Source organism: Cajanus cajan, chromosome 1, assembly GCF_000230855.2.
Source record: "Cajanus cajan strain Asha chromosome 1, NIPB_CcT2T_4, whole genome shotgun sequence".
Taxonomy (NCBI): Eukaryota; Viridiplantae; Streptophyta; class Magnoliopsida; order Fabales; family Fabaceae; genus Cajanus; species Cajanus cajan.
The window spans coordinates 35,331,140-35,352,081 of record NC_138517.1 but is presented as its reverse complement, the minus strand read 5'-3'; the positions used below and the strand labels follow the sequence as shown (position 1 = coordinate 35,352,081).

Sequence of the window (20,942 nt, the reverse complement as noted above, 5' to 3'; positions counted from 1 at the left end):
TATACTTTAGTTATAAAGTTATAATAGGATAAAAAATATATTAAACTCATAGTTATATGTATTAATTTATAAATATTATATAATTTTTTTATTATCATAAAATAATATATTACAATAATTTAAAAATAAATAAAATAGATTTTATAACATTAAATTAATAAAATAAATTATTTTTTTTAATGTATTTATTATTTTATAAAGCATATATTTAATCAAAATACTCGTACATATTATGAGTAGACATACGAATGATTATTACTATTCAATAGCGTGTAGTGAAATGTTGATAATTTGTTAAAGGTCCTGGATATCGTTGTTGCTATAAAACATAATAATAATATAAATCAGGAATCATACAAGGATTTATACCAATATAATAATCTCTCTGTATAAATTGGAGACCATTTTTCAATGAAAATGTTTTAACTTTCTATTTTTTATTTTTACTTTTAAATTAAATTTTAATATTTTAAATATTAACAGTTTACATTACTTCATAAAAAACATACATCATAATATAAATTATTTATTACAAATTTCAATTATAATATAATAATATACAATAAATATATTATTATTATATTATATAAAATAAACATTTATATTGTGTGTTACACTAATTTTGATTTCTTTAATTCTGCTAAGGTGATTACTTAGTTAAGCTGCTTTACTCTTACCAATTAGAATTTATGATAATTTTTGTCATATTTTATATTTTTTTTGTGTGTAAATTTATTTTGAAAATGAAATAAACAATCTATAATTTTATTAAAAATCTTTAAAGAAATGAATAGTTAACTTCCATTTTACACAATTGGTCTCCTTTTCCTAATTTAAACTTCTCATTTAAAAAAAAAATTGATTTCTTCGTTAAAATTGCCAAAATGGTTCCAAAAAAAGTAAAATTTTGGGACAAAAATTATTCATAAAAAAAAATATTATAACCATTAACATGGTAATAAATGTTATTATTGTAGTAATTAATTAATTGAGACAAAAAAATAAGACGGGTATTAAGGTAGTAGAATCTGGAAGTGTGAATGAGATGGAAGGATGGAAACAAAAACGCAGCAGCAGAAAGAAACCGACGTTCCTGGTTGCCCCCAAACACTAGAGTACTAATAGAATACTCTTTTGGTTTCGACGCGCACGAAGCTTCTACTGCCACCACTGCCTCATTCAATTCATTTACCCTAATCACACACTTTTTCCTCTTTCTCCACCATTTCTCATTCTAACCACCTTTTTAATACAAAAGATAAAAACTACCTGAAGATTCAAAGAACTTCATATATTAATTAATCTTAATTATCACTTCTCTTTCTCTCTCTCTCTCTGTTCAACCTTTTCCACCCTTTCTTCAAAGCTTTATCTCAGCCTTAACCCTCTCTCTCTCTCTCTCTTTTCTATTATTTCATTTATTCCGCTGTTTCCAGGTGAGCTTTTTCTTTTTTAATTTTTCTGCTTTTTCCAATTTTAGTTTCGGCTGTGTACCAGTTCAATTCAATCTTCTTATTCTCCTTTTTCATACTTTTTTTTTTTTTGGTTTCGTGGTGGTTCAATTCAATTTTTTATTTTTATGTATATCATAATTATCGTTCGATTTGTGCATCGGGTTTTCACCCTCTTTGTGTAACTGACGGAGTAGAACGTGAAACAGAAGATAGTTACTGGTGTTACTTTGAAGAAGCTATGACATCGGATAGCTTATGTTATTAGTGATAAAAATGATTTTTTTTTTTAAATAAAAAATTTATGCTTGTCGTTTGATGACAAGGTATATGTGGAAGCTTTTAGGGGTTTAGTTATTTTTATGAAATGATGCGATTCTGGAACCAGTTTATGCCAGGATCATCGTTTGGTTTGCTTAATAGTTTGCTGATGGCACTTTTAAAGAGCTCGATATCACGTGTTCTTAGGTGCGGATTGCTATGTTTAATGAATAAATTTGAAGTTCTTAAGCATATGAATGTTTTGGTGACTTGTTGGTATATTTGTTCGAAGCTGTCACTATGTTTTACTTTCTTTTGCTCTTTTTTTTTTCTTCATATATATATATATATATATTATTTTTTATTATATTTTTTATTTTGGCTTCCATGATACTCAAGCATTCACATTTTATAATGGATTTGAGATTTATTGTAGCTTTTGTTTGAATGATATTTTCTTTGAATCGATCTTGCTTCTGAGAAGGTTTTACTTATCTAAATAATTGTTTGTTATGCTTAAGAAGGAACAAATGGCTGGAATGACTAAGGAGGAAGAGTCAGGTAGTCCTAGCTGGGGTGCTTCATTTTTTATGCAGACAACGGAGGATGTGGCTAGAGCTGTCGCTGCTGCTATGAATTCTCCAAGACCATCTGTGATATATTCATCTAAAAATGATCATGGTGGCAGTCAACTTCAAAAACTGCAGCATCAAGTTACGAAAATGATAAAAGGATTTTCTCGCCCTTCTGATGTTCAATATGCAAATTACAATCCGGAAATCTTGACATCGCAGAAGCGTCAATGGGCTGAAAACTTTCAGTTGCAGTACTTGGTAAAATCTTGTTATTGAATTCATGAGAACTAGATGTTCATCATACTCTTTCTAGTATATGCTATAAAGAAATTTAAGTTGCTTGTTACTGTTGGATTTTGGTCTTTTTTTATTTTTATTTTTATTTGTTCTTCCTTTAGCAGTTTGGCTTACATCAGTTACTTACTTGAACATTCAGCTGTTTTCCCTTTTGCCTTAAACCATCATATCTACTTGTGTTTCTTCTTGCTACATGTCATTATCATTCTTTTTAGTTGTGCCTTTTCTGTTTGATTCAGCACACAAACTCAAACTAAATTGTCCCTGAAGTTGGGTTGTTTTAAGACACTGATTCACTCCTTTATATTTGAGTTCACAGGACCATAGGTCTTGGAAGGAGCCAACAAGGCTGTTTGAAAGCATGGTTGTCGTTGGACTTCATCCTAATTGTGATATTCAGGCACTGCAAAGGCAATATTTTTCAAGAAAATCTGAAAGCCCTGGTAAATTGAGAAGTGCACTTGGCTATCAGAATCATTCCCGTGTAGAACCTAATCTAGAACCTCAGGTTTTGAATTTCTTCTACTACTATTATTGTGATAGTTATTCTTGCTGCCTCTGGTCCTTTTTTTTTTTTTTTTTTTTTTTTTTTTACAACAGTATTACTGCTATGTCCACTACAATTTCATTGGCTTCTATTCTGAATATTAGTCTTGTGTTCACATGTATTGGTATCTTGAAAACTGTATATTCATTTTTTTTTCCAGGTCTTATTTGTTTACCCTCCAGAAAAACAGCTGCCTCTTAAAGACAAGGATCTTTTCTCTTTCTGCTTCCCAGGAGGCTTGGAGGTTAGGTGTATGCACAATGAACTTCTAGTTATTACCCCCATTCATTTTATGTCATTACTGATACTGTCATCATCATAATCATTATCAATATTATTTTCAGATAAATATTGAGAAAAAATTACATATAGAATTAGGGAACTATTTTTATGATATAAAAGATTAGGAAGAAATTGTAGCTTTTTTAGAGATATTCCCCCTGACCTCCCACAGTTTGATATTGTGGAAAAGGCACTGGTATTTTCTTTTGTTTTGAAGGACCTCTAGCATTAGCTTATTGTTTTGACAAACAGAAAAGATCAGGAAAAGTTGTAGCTTTTGGAGAGATATTTCCGTCCACAATTTAATCTGATGTAAAAGATGCTTTTAATTCATAAAATGGTTTCAAACTTTATCTTCCTGGGTCTGTCTGTCTTTGGTGCTATTTTCTTTTGTTTTTACTGGAGTTTGAATTTATTGATTTTGTTATTTTGAAATAACATACTTAATGCCATCTTGGTATAGCTGAAGCAGCCAGGATGGGGTTGGGTGGGATAAATAAGGATTGATTCCCATGAAAAGCTAAAAGACTAAGAGAACATCATTGTTATTTAAGTAAACACTTTTTACCTTGATTAGGTGCACACAGTATGTTAGCATACAAATAACTACTCGATGAATCAGAGTGATCAATATTACTTTGTATTTAAATTTTTGCATCAGTTATTCAAATACTCAATTTTTATTGAATTATGTGTATGTAAAATGAGTCACAGATTTATTTATTTATTTTCATGTCAGTAATATTTATAGAGCTTATACTTAGGTTTTACTTTTTCCTGGCTCTGATTTTAGGTTAATGCTGTTGAGAGAACCCCTTCCATGAGTGAGTTGAACGAAATTCTTTATGGGCAGGTAACAAACCGTCTGAAATTATATATTGCGTTGTCAATCTGGTTACTTTGCAGTTTGCATCTACAACTTCATTGTATACAGACCCAGTATATCAGACGACCGATTTTTATGATGAAGTTGGAGGTGTCCAAGTTTTTAAACACCGATGCTCACTTGTGTTTGTATATTGATGTATGCAGGAACACCTTAAACAAAGGGACCTGTCTTTTGTATTTAGATTGCAGGTAACTAAAGTCATCTAATTGTTACATTTTTGCAACTTCTCATTTTTCCTTATACTTATGTTCTCTCTCTCTCTCTCTCTCTCTCTCTCTTCCTTACATCAACATATTCTAAGGATGAAAATTTGATTACAAGAAACCCTTAGAAATGTGTTTTAGAACTACGTATTTTGTTACTGGAATATACTATTCATCTATCTTTTCATTTTATTCTCTCCAGTATAATGTATCTTTCTAAATTATTCTTGGCAAATGTTATTTGAAAAATTACTGAAAAAAAGTTACTGTTTAGAATCATTTAACCACGCAATTGTATAACAATATTCAGAGTGGTTAATGAATGATCACTTCTGGACTTAATTAACCACTTTAGTTGTAACTTGGTCCTAAGATGCAAATATTTTAATCAAGAATTCCTTTTCTCCATTTGAAGAGGTTTGTGACTGGACCAGTGTTCGTTTTGTATTCTTTGGTAGTTGTTTTTGGACCTTAATATACCTTGGTTTACATCTGTAAGTTTTGAGGTTTACCTCTTGGTGCATAAAAGGCTCATATACTCCCATTAAAGCTCAGAACCCACTTCTAGTTGCCTGTGCAAAGTATGTATATTTTTCATGTCATTCTTAAATTAACTTCAAATTTCCCGTCAAGTTTGAAGGAAAACAAATTTTGTTGGCCTTGTGATTAGCTAAATAGCTAATACTTCCTTTTCTTTTCAAATTTGTCCACCAAGTATACCATGTCTTAAGGAACTATTGATTGGTCATTTGTTTAGTTGATCATTAAGTTTGAATTCTTAATTGATTCTCCTTTAACTGTAAGTCTCTCATATATATATATATATTTATTTATTTTGTACTCATTCCTGTACTCACAATGCTACTTCTTTTTTGGGCATTGTTAAAACACAGGGTGCTGATAATTCAACACTTTATGGGTGCTGTGTCTTAGTAGAAGAGTTAGTGCAAAAACCCTCTGGATTGCTCTCCCTGATTTCTGATAAGCAGTCAACTTATTCTTCTTGGAAACGCCATATATTAACCACACAGAGATGTTACTGCATTCTGTCAAGGCTCCCATTTTTTGAATTGCACTTTGGTGTATTGAATAGGTAGGTATTCATAAGAATCCTGAGTTCCCTCCCCTACGAGGGATGAGATATCGATGATATTTGCTATATCTTGTTATTTATTCTGTTAATTTTTGGAAGGATGGTTCTGTTAGTTAAGCAAATGGTCTGTTGTGTCTTGTATCATTGTATGCACCAAAATGTGTTAATTAAATCCTGATCTGGTGAGGGTTTATGGGATTGATGTGTAGTTGTACTTTTTGAAACATGTACATGCTAGTATTTTGTATATTTTGTGAAATTGACTTGTCATTCTAATTGCTTAAATATACTAACATGAACATTTTTCAGTTTTGAATATTTGCATTTCTTAAATTAATGAACTAAAAAACTTGGCTGGAAATAGCAAGGAAGTCATATATTGGGCTAAAAATGCACACCCCAACTTAGGTTGCTGGAGAAAAAAAAGCCTTCTTTATTGATTTCCAAATATTAAGTGTTGCAAATATATATTGGCCGGAAGTAATTGAGCTAAGATGTAGTTTGTTGTTACATAGATTAGTCTTGTGCATAGAGGAGTAAAATTTACTATTGTACATAGGTGAATAAAACTTTAAACTTGTCTGTTTTTTTTTCTTTCTTTTCATTTGTCCCTCAGCTTAAGATTTCAATGCTTGTAATTATATTTCTTACCTCTTGCAGGGCCTTTTCAAATAAATATATTTGGAAGATAAAGTGAAATATTTTCCATAATTTAGATTCTTAGTGTCGTAAGGGTAGAGCAAGTCTTAGAAAACATTGGGAGAGACCATTAAAAAAGACATTGATTTTAATAGAGCCCAAAGGAATTGAATGATCCATGTAATCAACTCCACCTCATGGGATAAGGTTGGTTTGTTGTTGCTTTAGTTTTGGTAGCTAATATGATGGCATGATGTTTGTGATTTGGGTATTTGGTAAAATTATTTTGCTTATTATATGCTCACATTTATTGTTATGTGTGATACTTGGAATGTTTGAATTGTTTGCCATCTAGCCTGACAATTTATGCTATAATTTTATGTTTTTGCTTGACTTATTGTACTGATATCTCTGTAGCATCTTCATGCAAGAACGGCTAGAGCGGTTGACAAGAAGTGTTGGAGATTTAAATTTAGAATACATTGAAGGTAGCTGTGAGGAAGAAAATTTGGGGGGAAATTCAGAGTGCATGTTGGTGAATGATAGATTGGAAGATAGACACAATGAAAATCCAAGGATTTCTCAATCAAGCCTAAGAAATTCCTCACCTGAGAACATTGAGGATGATAGTAATAATCCTGAGAAACAAATGCTTAATGAGGAGCTGCATACATTTAAGGAGGGAGTTGATGATCACAATGCTGTGCATATTGATCCTGAAACTGATAGAAAAATTGTCAAAGAATCTGTCCCTACAAATGTTGAAGATAGTGATTTGTATGGAGATGCTTTTGTAACAAACAAACAGTCAGAAGATAGGCGTTTACCAAATGCTATTCTACCACTTCTGCGGTATTGCCAGTATGAAAGTTCCGAATCTTCCTGCAGGTACAAGACATTGTGATTGTCCAGTGCATTTAATCTGTGTTTATTTTATATGAACTTAACACTACGTAATGGATGTTACTGTGCTTTCTCTGGTATAATGGATGTTCTCTTTAGCAATCAGATCTAAAAGTACTAATAACAAAATGTTATTGTATGAGTCTGTTTTGTGAGTTGTTTGATGTACTTTTATTTTATATTGGTTCAAAGAATTTTCTGTTACTTGCTTATTGTTGACATCATTTGACAGCAGATGCTGGTGGATCTTGATTTATGCTAGATGGGAATGAAAAAGTAGTATTAATTATTATCATGTTCCCTGGTGTATACTTGTGTATGCTATATGGAATGAGTTGATGTGGAATAATGTAGACATAGAATGAGTCACAGTAGCTACCCATTGTGTTTCTTACTTAGTATCTGGTGTGGTTTCTTTTTCTTTTTGAGGTTACTTCCTGTACATAGAATTACATATTTATTTTTTTCTTTCACATTTCTTCTTTCTTTCTAATAAAATGTAATTACTTATCCAAAACAAATCCTGATGTATTTACACAGTTATCTTTTGGATTGACTATGCTTTGTAGTATTGTAGTATATTATATTTTTGTGTTTGTTCCCTTCTTCCAAGTGGTTATATAAAACATATGGTCTGTTTTATGCTGTTTTCTTGGTTCACCTTGTTGTGAAGGATATTTTGGGCATGATTGGTGTCCATTTCTTATATATGATGCATCTTAAAATCTGCTTCATGCAGTTTTCAGTCTTCTCCTTGTGAAGACAGAAATTTTAGGAGTGATGCGGATGATACCGAGACAGAAGATGCTTCATTCTCTGGCCAAGAGGATTTAAATGACCTACATGATATTCTTGAATGGGCTAAGGTTTATAGTTTTAAATGCACCTTTTACTGTTATTTTCTGGAATGTGTCTTGATTTTTATTGCTGATGTTACTTTTATCAATTCCCAGGCAAATAACTGTGGACCATTACAGATTATAAGTGAGTATTATAGCTTAGGTTGCCCTGCAAGGGGCTCGACACTTCGGTTTCATCCTTTGGAGCACCTGCATCCCTTGGAATATCACAGACCAGATGAGACAATTTTACATTTAGCTGGTACAACCTTTGATTTGAAATCTTGCAGTACCAGTCTGGAATTAGCAGAGGTATGTTACATTAATTATGATGGGATTAAATTGCTTTATCTCCTCTTAAAATTTAAGATGTGTCTTCTGTGTTGTATCATGTTTGATGGTCATAGGCTCATGAAAATACTTTGTTTTGTTTGTTCCTCTCAGGCATATAATTCTATTCTGGCTGAGGAGGAGGCAACTGCGTTATCTATATGGGCTGTAGCATGTATATGTGGTACCTTGAGACTTGAAAATGTAGGTTCTGTTTTAACTTAGTATTATCTGGAATCTATGTTCTTATACCAAATATTGTAACATTTGTGGATATTTATTACTCTATTAGTAACTACTGCTTCTAGATTTAATGAGATCTAGTATTAATAATTGATTTGGTCACTTCAATTGTTGTTAAATTAAGAGAAGGGGGGGGGGGGGGGAGGGGAGGTTATGCATCATGGATGTCATGACATGTTCACCTAATCTCTAGAACCATGTAAAAAATATCAAGAAAACCATTTTGGAAAAACTAATTGCTCTATGTGCCATTTTTATCAAATAGTCAGCAGCTTTGAAAAGCTGAGATTATGGATTTCAAAAGATATAACAACTGATTTATAGGAAAGAAAATCAATTCCAATTAGGGTTGATACATGATAATAAACACGTCTATAAACATTCGAAGTTCATGGGATGGGATTAAATAATAAGTATGACAGCCTAGATGGCATTAACTTAGTGCTGCCCTGGAGTTGGAATCTCGTGTGCTGGTTTCTTAATGTTTGTCCAGGAAATTTACAGCTACATGTTGGTTTGATTGTATGTCCATTCTGCAGGTGTTAACATTCTTTGCAGGAGCTCTACTGGAGAAGCAGACAGTTTTTGTCTGTTCTAATTTGGTATGTCTTGTTCCTCAAAGTTAGTAATGATATTATGAAGATTATTAGTCTCTATTCAATTTTTATATTGATGCTAATGTTATCTGAGTCATTGGTTGGACACTTATACATGTTTTTTCCCTCCAGATTTATTGCTATTCATTTATTACTGTCCCCTACTGATAGGAACGGCTGTAATTATATTTGTACTTGAGTTTCTTGCCCTTGCACTATTAGTAATAGCTACAATTGAATTTGAATTTTGATGTTCCCATTTTGGCCTTGCTGATGCGCTCATGCATATTTGATCATCCATATTGCTACTTATTTATAATGTACAACCCTAAAAGTCATGTTTAATTATTTTCAGACAGTGAGTGTGCTTGTCCTCTTTTACAATTTGATTACATTTACAATGAAATATGGATAGCTATACTGTGCTTTTGAGTTTTGATCCAATCATGGATTTTCTGATTTGGAGAATTTAATTGTCAGAAATTAGCATCTCACTTGAATTGTTGATATTTCATTTTAGTCCTTAATGGGAACATTTTCATGAACAGGGAATCCTGTCTGCTTCAGTTTTATCAGTTATTCCACTAATTCGGCCCTACCAATGGCAAAGCTTGCTAATGCCAGTTTGGTTTCTCTCCTTTCAGATTAAAATTCAATATTATTTTTCCTAATATTTTAAATATCACTTCTCCACCTTAGTATTTGATTAGAACACACTCTTCCAGGTTTTACCAAATGACATGCTTGAGTTTCTGGATGCACCTGTCCCTTACATAGTGAGTATTCTGGTTTCTTTGCTTTAAGTCAGCCAGTGGTTATATGTATTTAGATTTTGGAATTATCTGTTCTTTTAAATCCATGTTCAGGGCTTGCTCTTGTACATGCCCCATTATTACTTAGATAATGATATTGAAAATATAGTGTTGGAGCTCATAGAACTCATTTAATATTATCATTCACAAATTTGAACATTAAAATTAGAGTGGTTTCTGTAGTGTGCAGTTCGAAATTTGGTTTCAGCTGTTTTTTATATTTGACCTTTTCTGTTAATGATATCATATATGACATCTGACTTGCTACAAAATTGATACTCTAGGTTGGTATCAAGAACAAAACCAATGAAGTTCAGTCAAAGTTGACTAATAATGTTATCCTGATTGACGCCAACAGAAACCAGGTGTGTATTTTTTCTCTTTTTCTGTTCCCCAATGCCATATAATGACGGTTCTGCCCCCAACAACAATATTGTATTTGTTGAGAAATAGTATACAATATACATGACTACTTCTATCCTATTATCTTGAAAAAAATCATGGTTGCAAATGAAGAAAACATTACTATACACATTGTTGAATTCATACTTGCTGGAATATTATTATTTGCTTGTGACATACATTCACAGTTTCATATTCTGTTTTCCTTAAAAATTATCTGATATCAAATTGGCAGCTCTTTTTTTTTCATATGGTAACCGCTCAAATAGCTCATATATAACTAAGGTTTATAACTTGCTGAATTTGGTGAATATTAAAATGGACTAATAGCTTATTTTCTTTTTGTTCTGTGATATGGTAGATTGATGGGATTTACCTAGGCAACATTCAATTTTACTAATTTGATAATTTGCATTTAGGTTTTCATTAGTGTTTCAAATAATACCTTATATGCTCACTGAGTAAACATGAGAACAAATGAGTTGAATTTTTTGGAGGCCAAGGTCAGGGTTTTGGGTGGAGTAAGGTAAACTAGCTAGACGGGTAAATCTCTCCTAATAAATAATATATAAAGTTTAAATCAATTTGAATCCCTTTCTTTTTAATTATAATGGATTATAGAATTTCACATATAAATTGTTGCTTTTTAGTAGAAAATTTGAGAACCAAAGATACTCAGACTTGAGGAAGGAATATTTAAATTGAAAAGAAGAAAAATGCAGAATGCTACAGAGGAATTCAACTGTATTCATCAGTCAATGTTTACATATATGCTACTCGGAATAAACTTAACAAACTAGTAACTTAATTATATTCTAGAACATCTACTGAAACAAAGAAACAAACTGTCTCCTAAATAAAGGTAGCAACCTATTCAATAAAACTCAAAACAATAAAGGGATCATAATTTGCAGTTGTAAAACAAATATTCAACATTCCTTGCTTTATGAAGTGTAAATTCCAATCTTTTGCTTTAAATATCAAACTAGTCATCCGGAAGTGATCCTGTGAACAAGTCTGCCAATTTGTGTAACAAACCAAAGTTGCTTTTTCATTTTGGTTCACAGAAAACATGCTTTTTCCCCTTTTTAATGGGATTTGAACCGGTTCACTCTTTAATAGAAGCAACTGACATTGTTACCTTAGCCCTTGGACTCGATTTCGTAGATTTTTTCTTGATTGAAAGTATGAGCCAGTTTCCTGGCTTCTTTGAAGGCAATTCAGTATTCAGCATGGCCATAGAAGTAACCACCTCTTTCTTATCTATTTTAATCATGCTACCTAGATTATTAGGAGGGTGACGACTAACATCTTGATCAACTACATGTATGGTGGTGACTTCAGCATACCAGTCTATTTGCTCCTTCTCTGTTGGATCAAATGAAAAGCTTTTACTTTTCATTTTAACCCTTAGAATTTTATTTGCCAGTAGTGTTATAAATAAGAGAGTGCTAATTTACAAAAGGATCTTATAATTTATTTTCTATAAACCAACATGGAGCAAATTTTGGTTAATGTTAGGTACATAAAGAGCATATGAGATTGTTTTCATAACTAAACATGTTGGAATTGTTATTGTTTCTTTTCCTTTGATTGAGATGCATTCACTGTTGCTTATTTTAACTCTGGCAGTGTTATTTGGCCTTAAATCTCTAAAAGGTTGTCATTGGTTGTGTTTGTTTCTTGTCTATTTTAACTTGTTGGAATTGTGATTGTTCCATCACAACGAATTTTTAATATTTAAAGGTCAAATATAACCACAACCAGAATTAAATTTGTACAATTTACATCCTGATATATGGAAATTAATGTAATTAATTTAAAGCATTTCAGCACGTTACTAAACTCAAATCTTATGATCTTGTTGAGTCTTTTTCAGTTCAAGTATTTTTAAAGTCAGTCCCCACACCCAATCTAGAACTTTGATTGTTTTTTGGTCTTTGAGGTTGTTGGAGGTCCTATATTGTTTAGTGATATGACTAAAAGTGTATTTAAATAAAAGAACAATTCTTATCTTACAAGTGGGTTTTGTAAGGTTGAGATAGGTCCATAATCCATTTTCTTAAGAGATGTTATGTTTTATTTGCTCTTGCTCTACATATGACAATAATTCAACAAATTGTTTTATCGGAGTATATATTGTTTCTGAAGTTGAAAAGTAAGATAAAAAAGTATTGTGGGGTTATGTGAGTGCAGGTTTCCTTTAATTGTGCACTGAAAATGATTGGAGCTTAGCTTCTCAATTATTTGAATTTTATATATTCTAACTTCTGTCTATACTTTATTTTCAAGTTACAGAGAGATATACATGTTCTCTTATCAAAATACTGTTTTTTAACAATAGGTGAAGTCATCAACTATACCTCAACTCCCAAGGCAGAAAGAATTAATCTCTTCATTGCGTCCTTATCATGCAATTCTTGTGGGAGAAAGCTACTTGGGTAGTAGAAGGCCGGTGTTTGAATGCACGGAAGTGCAGGTGTGCCTTTATGAATCATCTTATTATTATACATTATGCTCCCTTATGTCCCTCTTTCGGGTTTTCTGTCTATCTCTTTTTAGGGTCTTTTAGTTTGACATGCTTGCATGTAAAACATGTCAAGTATTTAATAGCCATTTTTAAAGTACCAGGTATTCATTTGCCTTATTGTTCATCAATATATTGCTTTAAAAAATACGAGTAGTTTGTGATAGATTTATAGAATTCTATGTCAGATTTTCAACAATCATGTCACTATAATGTTATATCCTCATCGTATGTTGTTTTTCCCCACAGATAGAAGCTGCCAAGGGGTTCTTATCGGTGTTGAGGTCTTATTTGGATTCCCTTTGCTATAACATTCGTTCTCATACTATAACCAATGTACAATCCAATGACGATAAGGTCCGTGTTTTTTGTCTTGACAGCAATCTGCATTACATTTTCATCTGTTATCTAGTCTTAATAGTTTTTTTCTTTAATCAAAGAAACACCGTAATTCTTTAGAGGGAAATCTTTCTCTAATAACTCAACTGCGTTACCTTTTCTTAACAATTCTTTATTGGCTATAATTTCAAATTCAGTGACATGGGCACATGGCACACAAGCTAGATAAGTTTAAATATGGTTTGACTATGCTAAACTTTTACCACTGTTTTCTTCGTCTCTTTATGCAAATTATAATAGGCTTTGCCTTTTGCTCAAGTGGCAAGCATTGAGAGGCAGATGATCATATTCTTAAGTTCAATAAGCGTAATTAAAATAATAATTGAAACAAGATTATGTAAATTGAATAATAGTAATTCATGAGTGTCATCATTTGCAAATATTTCAACTTATATTGCAAGTAACATATTTTAGTTAATAATTTGAAAATGTGATTGCTTGTACCTTCAGGTATCCTTGCTTTTGAAGGAGAGTTTCATTGACTCATTTCCTTATCGTGATCGGCCTTTCATGAAGGTTTGGTTCATGAACTTTACATCATAATTTATGCTAATCATTTAAAAAAAATTATCTTTATTTACTTTCTGGTTTTAAATGATCTGATTCTGAACTGACTTGCACATGTATCTGATTTCCCAGTAGTCAAGCCAATTTCAAAATCTATATATTTATTTGAAAATATAATTCAAGCATAATGATTGTCATCTTGGGATCACAACTAGGGCATAGTGTAAGCAGTTTCTTGCTGCAGTTTTTTCTAGCTAAATTACCTTGAAAATGGTCAAGGGTGGTTCACACAATGTAGTGTACAGACGTGATTGTTGAGTTCTCAATTGTACCCACCTGCATATTTGTGTGTGAAACCAAGTGAATGATTTGTATATTGAGCAGTAATTTTTACGTAGAGATATTAAATGTTCAGTACAGTACTTATTTGTCAGCTTGCTTGAATAATTTAGGAATGTTCATCTTATTCAAGTAATTTATTGACACATGTCAATCTTTGCAGAGCTTTTATGTTCTTGGGTATTATTCTCAGATTACTAATGCGAATTTCCTCCTTTGTTTTCTTGTGCTAAACAGCTTTTCGTGGATACACAGCTCTTCTCTGTGCATACGGATCTTGTTCTCTCTTTCTTCCAAAAGGAATAGTACTGAAATGCAAAATATTTGGGAGTATTAGTGCCTTCCAAAGCTTGAACGCAAGTTCAGTGTTGTATAATTTCTCGAATTATATATGAGCTAAAATTTTCTCCCTACATGTAACGCAAAATTCCACCTGCTTAGGCTTGCTGCAGAACCTGTATATAATTTGTTATAGTTTATTGAATCTTAATAAGCGCTATTAAGGTTTTATTCTATGTAAATGACATTTTTTTCATACACCAAAATTTAAAGCGATGCTTTATGCTCACAAGATAATGAGAAAGTTACCCCAGAACCCTCTTTTACGACCTTGTATGCTTAAATGATTTTAAATATAATACAGAACTTGCTAGCCGAAATGCCAAGTGTGCTTTTTAAATCCTCGTAAACATATGGGAAGAATCATGGATACTTTATTCATTATAAAGGTAAGACCAAGTGTACGCTTGAATATTTGTTATAATGTTCCTCAAATTTCAAGCATTTTAATTAAATTTCATTTCGGCTGCTTCTTTCAAGTTAATAGTACTGATGTTCCCTTTCAATAATGATACGTGAACACTTAACTTCAAATAATGATGTGTTGAACTTCTTCTCTCCCTTAAGTTATTATGGTATATCATTTATTATATTCACACTTCTCTTTTTTTCTTCTTTTTTTTCTTTCTTTTTTTACTTGTGCCAACTAGCATTTTTGGTTCTAGTATTTTTTTTATCTATCAAAATTATAAAAAAAAATGGCACTAAAATTTAAGTTTTCAAGATCTCATCCATACTATCTCAACTCTCATTTATTAATCAAAAATTGGGTTATAGTATTTAAGTAGGTTTCTTCTAATGTTTTGTTCATTAAAAAGGGTCAGCCAAATAGCATGGGAATTGATCGAATGAACTGAAAGCGCTATTAATTGAAAGGCAGTAAAAGTATAGGTTCCCTGTGTGATGATCCACGGCCACTAACAAATGAGTGATGACTAGCAGACATGGACATTTCTCTGGGTCCCTGGTCCTTACTACTGTGAAGGAAACAAACGTTTCGGCTGTTTCATGGTGTCTCTCACAGGGACCAAGTTTTATTATATTTAACTACCTCAAGCTGGTTTAGGTACTTTGCTCAGGTTTTTGATATGACTGTTTCCTAGCGGGAAAATTGTTGAATGCACCCTCCACTAGATCTCTCACCTTGTCGAATTTATCAACATATCTTAAGTTCTTTCACAGCAAAAAATTCAAGCTAAATAATAATAGCGTGTTGAAAGTACATATAAAGTCTCATGGTAAAACAATTCTTTTGTTGTTGGTGAAAGTGGTTTGGTACAAATGTTCATTAATTAAGAATTGAGATTTAATTTTTGGTTTAAGCATATGTGGCAACAGGTGAGATCATTTTATATGTATTGGTAGAAAGAAGTTACATCTACTTATTATTATAAATAAAAAAAGGTCTTATTATTACTAATGCTTTAAAAAAAAAAAAAGATGACTTATTTGGTAAACTTTAAATGGGTCATTCCATGTCATATCAGCCTTTTGAAAGCTTCAGCTAGCAGTGTATGAAACAAAGATTTTGTTTGAAATAGTCATGTAGCAGGGTTGGTTCTATACTTGTTGACAACTTTGACTTGGTCAAGTTTTCAACGTAATCCAGTGGTAATAATCTTGAATTTGCAATTGCAAATATTGTCCCAGTTGTGATTACAAATTGGCATTCCAAGTTGGGGAAATGATCACACTATTCAACAAGCGTGAGCTGACTGTACGATCGTATGTGGTCCAAGTCCAAAATCTGACACTCTGCTCCATCATTCAAACCCAAAATGATGCCACAAATTAATAATGTACACTAAATCAAATAATAGCATGTTCTAAAACCCTTTGATAAAGAAGGAAATCACGTTTCAAACGTACAAGTTATGATAATTTGCTTCCTAAAATCACATCTGAAACATGAAACCAATCATGCCATATGAGTTGTAGATGAAACATCCAAATTGTGAACTTATAAGATGTGTGAATAAGAGGGGAAAGTATGTGCATGTTTATAATTAAGTTGCTTAGATAATTTTAAAACTAATGACAAGTAAATTGTTGTAAATAAATTCTATGTTGCAATTAGTAGATACATGAGACATGAACCTAAAAAGTAAAAGACTGATCCTTAAAATTTTGAATTAAATGTGAAGACTTACTTTTCCAAAAAGGAATATCCAACTTTGCCGTTTTTCAACAAATGCTACAGAAAAGATTGCATTTGGGCTTGTGGCTGTTACAATAATGGAAACATTTGATGCGTCCCGTATTTATATTTCTTAAATATGTCGGTGTTTGTAATAACACGTTAGTTATTTGGGAGCTTTGATATGCATTTGTGGATGACATTCATAGATAGGTGCTATGCTTTGATAAAGTGGAACAAATAATGCAATGAGTACTGATATACGCCCTCTATCTATAAATGCTCTCAACAAGTTTAAAATGGGAAATTATTATCTTTCAGTCGCTTCGATGTAGGAGTAAGACTAGACACAAGCAAGAGATCACTTTCGAGTTAGGATGTGCACCACACTTGAATGCTTTCTTAATGCAATCATACACAAATGCTTTCTTTGGGATATATATATAGATAATTTTAAAATGGTAGTACTTCTCATTTTAATTATAAATAACAAATTCGATTTTTCTTTAATTTTAATTATAAGTAAACATTATTAATTTTTAAAGTTACACAAAAATAAATTTCTTTTATATTTTATAATTAATTATTAACTCTATTTCCTAGATATTCATTCATTTATATTTAATATTAAATATAACTATCACTTAAAATAATGAGTATTTTTTTTTAATAAAATTGAAATTTATGGCATAATTAATTAAAACAACCAATTTAAATTTTTTTAATATTTATGATTGGTCCTACTTTGCTTATAATTAGAATAAGAGATAGTATTAAGTTTATATATATTTATACTTATAAAATTTAAATTCGAATTATTATTATAAAATAATTAAATTCATTCCCACTTTATGACTTAAAAAAATAACGGCTTTGCACTCGGACTTAGAGGTATTCCCGTATAAATAATGTTAATGTTAATACTTGCTTAATATATTTTCGTTAACAAGTATACAAATATCAAGTTTGATTTGTAGGAAATACACACTACTGTTTTTGAATCAAACTTAGATAGGTTTTAGTTTTTACACAATTTTTTATTGTGTTTATAATCATTATTGATTCATACAATGATTAAATTTCATAGTTTCGTAAGTGAATCTAATAACATGAATTTTACATCTTAAATCAATAAAAAATTCAAATTATGTTCCAAAATTAAAAACATCACTAATTAAAAAAATAACACTAACTCAACTTTCAAAGTTAAAAAACTAAAATAAATATTTTAAAAGATAAAGATTAAAACAAGTTTTATTAATAAGATAAAATATAAAAACGTATTTTAACCTAAAACATATACTTAAAATGTTTAAAAATATTCAGAGAATAATATCATAAATTCCATGTGCAAGATGGGAGTGAAATTTGAGGTGCATTGAACAACAAGAAAGAAAAGTATGAAGGAAAAAAAGAAGGTTAAAAACGTTTGCAGTTAAATAAGTTTATGGTATAACTAGTGAGTCGAGTACAAGTAATTAGCGTGTTAAACTAAGATATGGTGTTGTGTGGTGTGCTGAAAAACGCAGAGTAGTAAGTAGTAATGTCATGCATAGTACTCTTCACATCTGCAAAACTTACACTGCAAGAATACCTCAGACAGACTCACAATTTAATACAACATAAATATCAGACCAACTATCCTTCTGGATTTACTTCACCTTTCACCCCATCTTTCTTCTTATTATTACAATCGAGTCGACCTATTTCATTATCGCACCCAATGTTTTACAAAATGTAGTACTAGTGTGCACTTCCATTTCCATATGTAGTTATGTTTTTTTCTAAAAAAATATTTTTTTTTATCTTATGCTTTCTTTTACTTTATATTTTAATTTTTATAATTTAAAATAATTGTTTTAGTCTCTATATTTATATTTTGCAATATTTTTTTAGTTATTGCAGTTTAAGATAAATCGTTTTAATCTTTATATTTGTACGTAGTTTTATAATCCTTTAGTTCTAATCATTAATTTTTTTTTGTAATATTGTTTGTTTTGTGTTGATATTGTAAAGGTCTTTAATTTTGTGAAAGTTAAAAAAATGGTGTTTTAATAATGGACGTTAAAGATAAAGGTACAATAGAAACATGAAACTAGACTTAATTTGGAATAATTCTAGCAACATAAATTCGAAATCAGACATATAAAATTGAATTAATACCTCTGTCAATATTAATACGAAAGAGACAACGTTACAAAAATAATTAACGACAAAGATTAAAAAACTGTAAATATAAGGACTAAAAAATTTATTTTAAACTATAGGAACTAAAATTGGTTGAAAAAGATAAGTATAAGTATTATAGAAGTCTATTTTAAACAATGACTGATAAATAAATTCATTTATCCATCATCCATCTTATCGATGCATAAGTAAATTCATCCGATTTATCCATTATGATAAAAATAAACAATGGATTAGATTCAATCTATCCATTTAATTTTATGGATAGTTAGTGATTTATCCACTACTTGTTAAATCTATTAAATTACATATGTGATGTTTACTGGATTGAAATTTATTTTGACATAATTTTTTTGTGAATTTTAAAATACTATATAAGAATGTTATGACTCATAAAGAAAAGAGAGAGAAATAAAATATTTCAAAAAAAATTATTTAATTTTTTAAATATTATTTTTATGGATGGATTGAATATTTATTTATGAAAAAATTGTTAATGAATGAATTTTTCACTTTAAAAGGATTGGATGGATTAAATTTTTATTTAAATTTTTAATAAGTTTAAATAGATTAATAAATTATATTTATTCAATCCATAATGATTCATCTAAAAAATTATCTGATCCATCACTTCTATTTTAAATCATAAAAAATTAAAAAATAAAATAAATAAAACTATGATAACTAAAAAATATTTTAACCTATTGTTTTTATACATTACACTAGCAGTTTATTTTATAAATGAGTTTTTCCATTTTATGTTTATCAAATGTATTGTTACAAGAAAGTGATAATATAATCTAGTGTACAAGAAACGTGTAAAAAAAATGGAAATGAAAAAAGTGTATCTTTTATATATATATATATATATATATATGTTTATATCACTCTCAGTAACTAGTCATTATTAAAATGGCTTAAGTGATTACTTTTACTCGTTGTTTGGATGAAGAGAATTTGAGATGAAAGAAGTCTAAAATAAAATAAAATTTTAAATTATTTGGAAGAGAAGTGGAAGATGAGAGAAAAAACATACTCGAGTCCATGATTAAAAAACTTTCTTCATGGATAAAGAGATTTTGTAAAAACTATAAAAATTGCACTACTATATTTTCCTGCAAATTAATATTTATAGAAATTTTTTACGAATTTTTTACAATAATAATTTTACAAAAAAATTTTACGAATTTATTTACAAAAAATAATTTAAAGATATTTCTTACAAATTTTTTTATGAAAAATAATCAATATATTTTTGCAAATTTTGCTACAATTTTAATGATCGTAGAAATTTTTTATCATGGTAAAAATTTGTAAAAAATATTGTATTAATTTTATTTTGTTTCTCGTAGATTTTCTTGAAAAAATAAATTTGCAAGAAATATTTACTAAATGGTAGAAAAATTTTGCAGGTAATTTTTCCTACGAATTTTCCTGCCAATTTTAATTCGTGGGAAAAATTAAAAAAATATATAAATTTATAAGTTTAATATTTGAAAAAAAACTTCAAGTCTTGCATCGATTAAAAATAAAACAATTAAAGAGTATATAAGTTGGGGCAACACTTATCTTACAAGTTGATTTGTATGGTAGAGTGTTAGGCTTATAATTTATAATCTTAGAGTTTAAAAGATTATGTATCACATGTTGGAGGCGTGGAAACAAATGTTTCGCATAAATTCATTGTGAGCATTTGAAAGTTAAATAATTATTGATAGAATTTATAGTAATTTCTATGATTTTTTTCGTAAAAAATATTCTCGTAGAGTTTCTTGCAAGAAAAATTCGCAGGAAACTTTCTTGCGAATTTTTTGTTTGCAGGAAACTTTCCTGCGAATTTTTTTCGCAAGAAATTTTGCAGGAAAATTTCTTGTGAACTTTAAAATTCGCATAAATATATTATCCACGAAGGTATTACATACAGATAAATTTCGCAGAAAAACTCATAGGAATAATGTTTACTGCGGACTTTAATACAAAATTCATAAGAAAAGTCGTATGTATTAAGAAAAATTCTAGTAGTGTTATGAGACAAAAAAAAATATCTATATCTCTTTATATATATTTCTTTTAATTCAAACATTCTAAAAATTTATTCATTTTCTATTCATTACAATATAATTAAAGGTCAATCAAAATTATATA

General features: G+C 30.0%; 1 protein-coding gene across 3 annotated transcripts; it reads left to right on the top strand.

Annotated features, from left to right (window-relative positions):
* Window positions 1-1,044: 1,044 nt before the first annotated feature.
* LOC109815287 (uncharacterized) lies at window positions 1,045-14,742 on the top strand. 3 transcript variants are annotated; one of them, XM_020379958.3, is made up of 19 exons: window positions 1,045-1,436; window positions 2,237-2,545; window positions 2,904-3,092; window positions 3,292-3,375; window positions 4,207-4,266; window positions 4,446-4,490; window positions 5,399-5,598; window positions 6,655-7,125; window positions 7,880-8,006; window positions 8,094-8,291; window positions 8,424-8,513; window positions 9,092-9,154; window positions 9,697-9,771; window positions 9,874-9,924; window positions 10,245-10,325; window positions 12,707-12,841; window positions 13,139-13,246; window positions 13,739-13,804; window positions 14,372-14,742. In XM_020379958.3, the coding sequence occupies exons 2-19, from the start codon at window positions 2,243-2,245 to the stop codon at window positions 14,438-14,440; spliced, it is 2,415 nt and encodes an 804-aa protein (XP_020235547.1). In that variant the 5' UTR covers window positions 1,045-1,436; window positions 2,237-2,242; the 3' UTR covers window positions 14,441-14,742. The 3 variants fall into 3 exon arrangements, with proteins under 3 accessions (XP_020235547.1, XP_020235546.1, XP_020235548.1); XM_020379957.3 differs by having other exon boundaries at window positions 2,234-2,545; XM_020379959.3 differs by lacking the exon at window positions 1,045-1,436 and adding an exon at window positions 1,476-1,919 and having other exon boundaries at window positions 2,234-2,545.
* Window positions 14,743-20,942: the final 6,200 nt, after the last annotated feature.

Bases quoted from the DNA above. Each gene is read 5' to 3' on its own strand.
- LOC109815287 (XM_020379958.3), top strand. From the start codon at position 2,243: ATGGCTGGAATGACTAAGGAGGAAGAGTCAGGTAGTCCTAGCTGGGGT. The intron at 4,267-4,445 runs GTAACAAACCGT...TGATGTATGCAG, and splicing joins ACGAAATTCTTTATGGGCAG to GAACACCTTAAACAAAGGGA. The intron at 13,805-14,371 runs GTTTGGTTCATG...TGTGCTAAACAG, and splicing joins GTGATCGGCCTTTCATGAAG to CTTTTCGTGGATACACAGCT.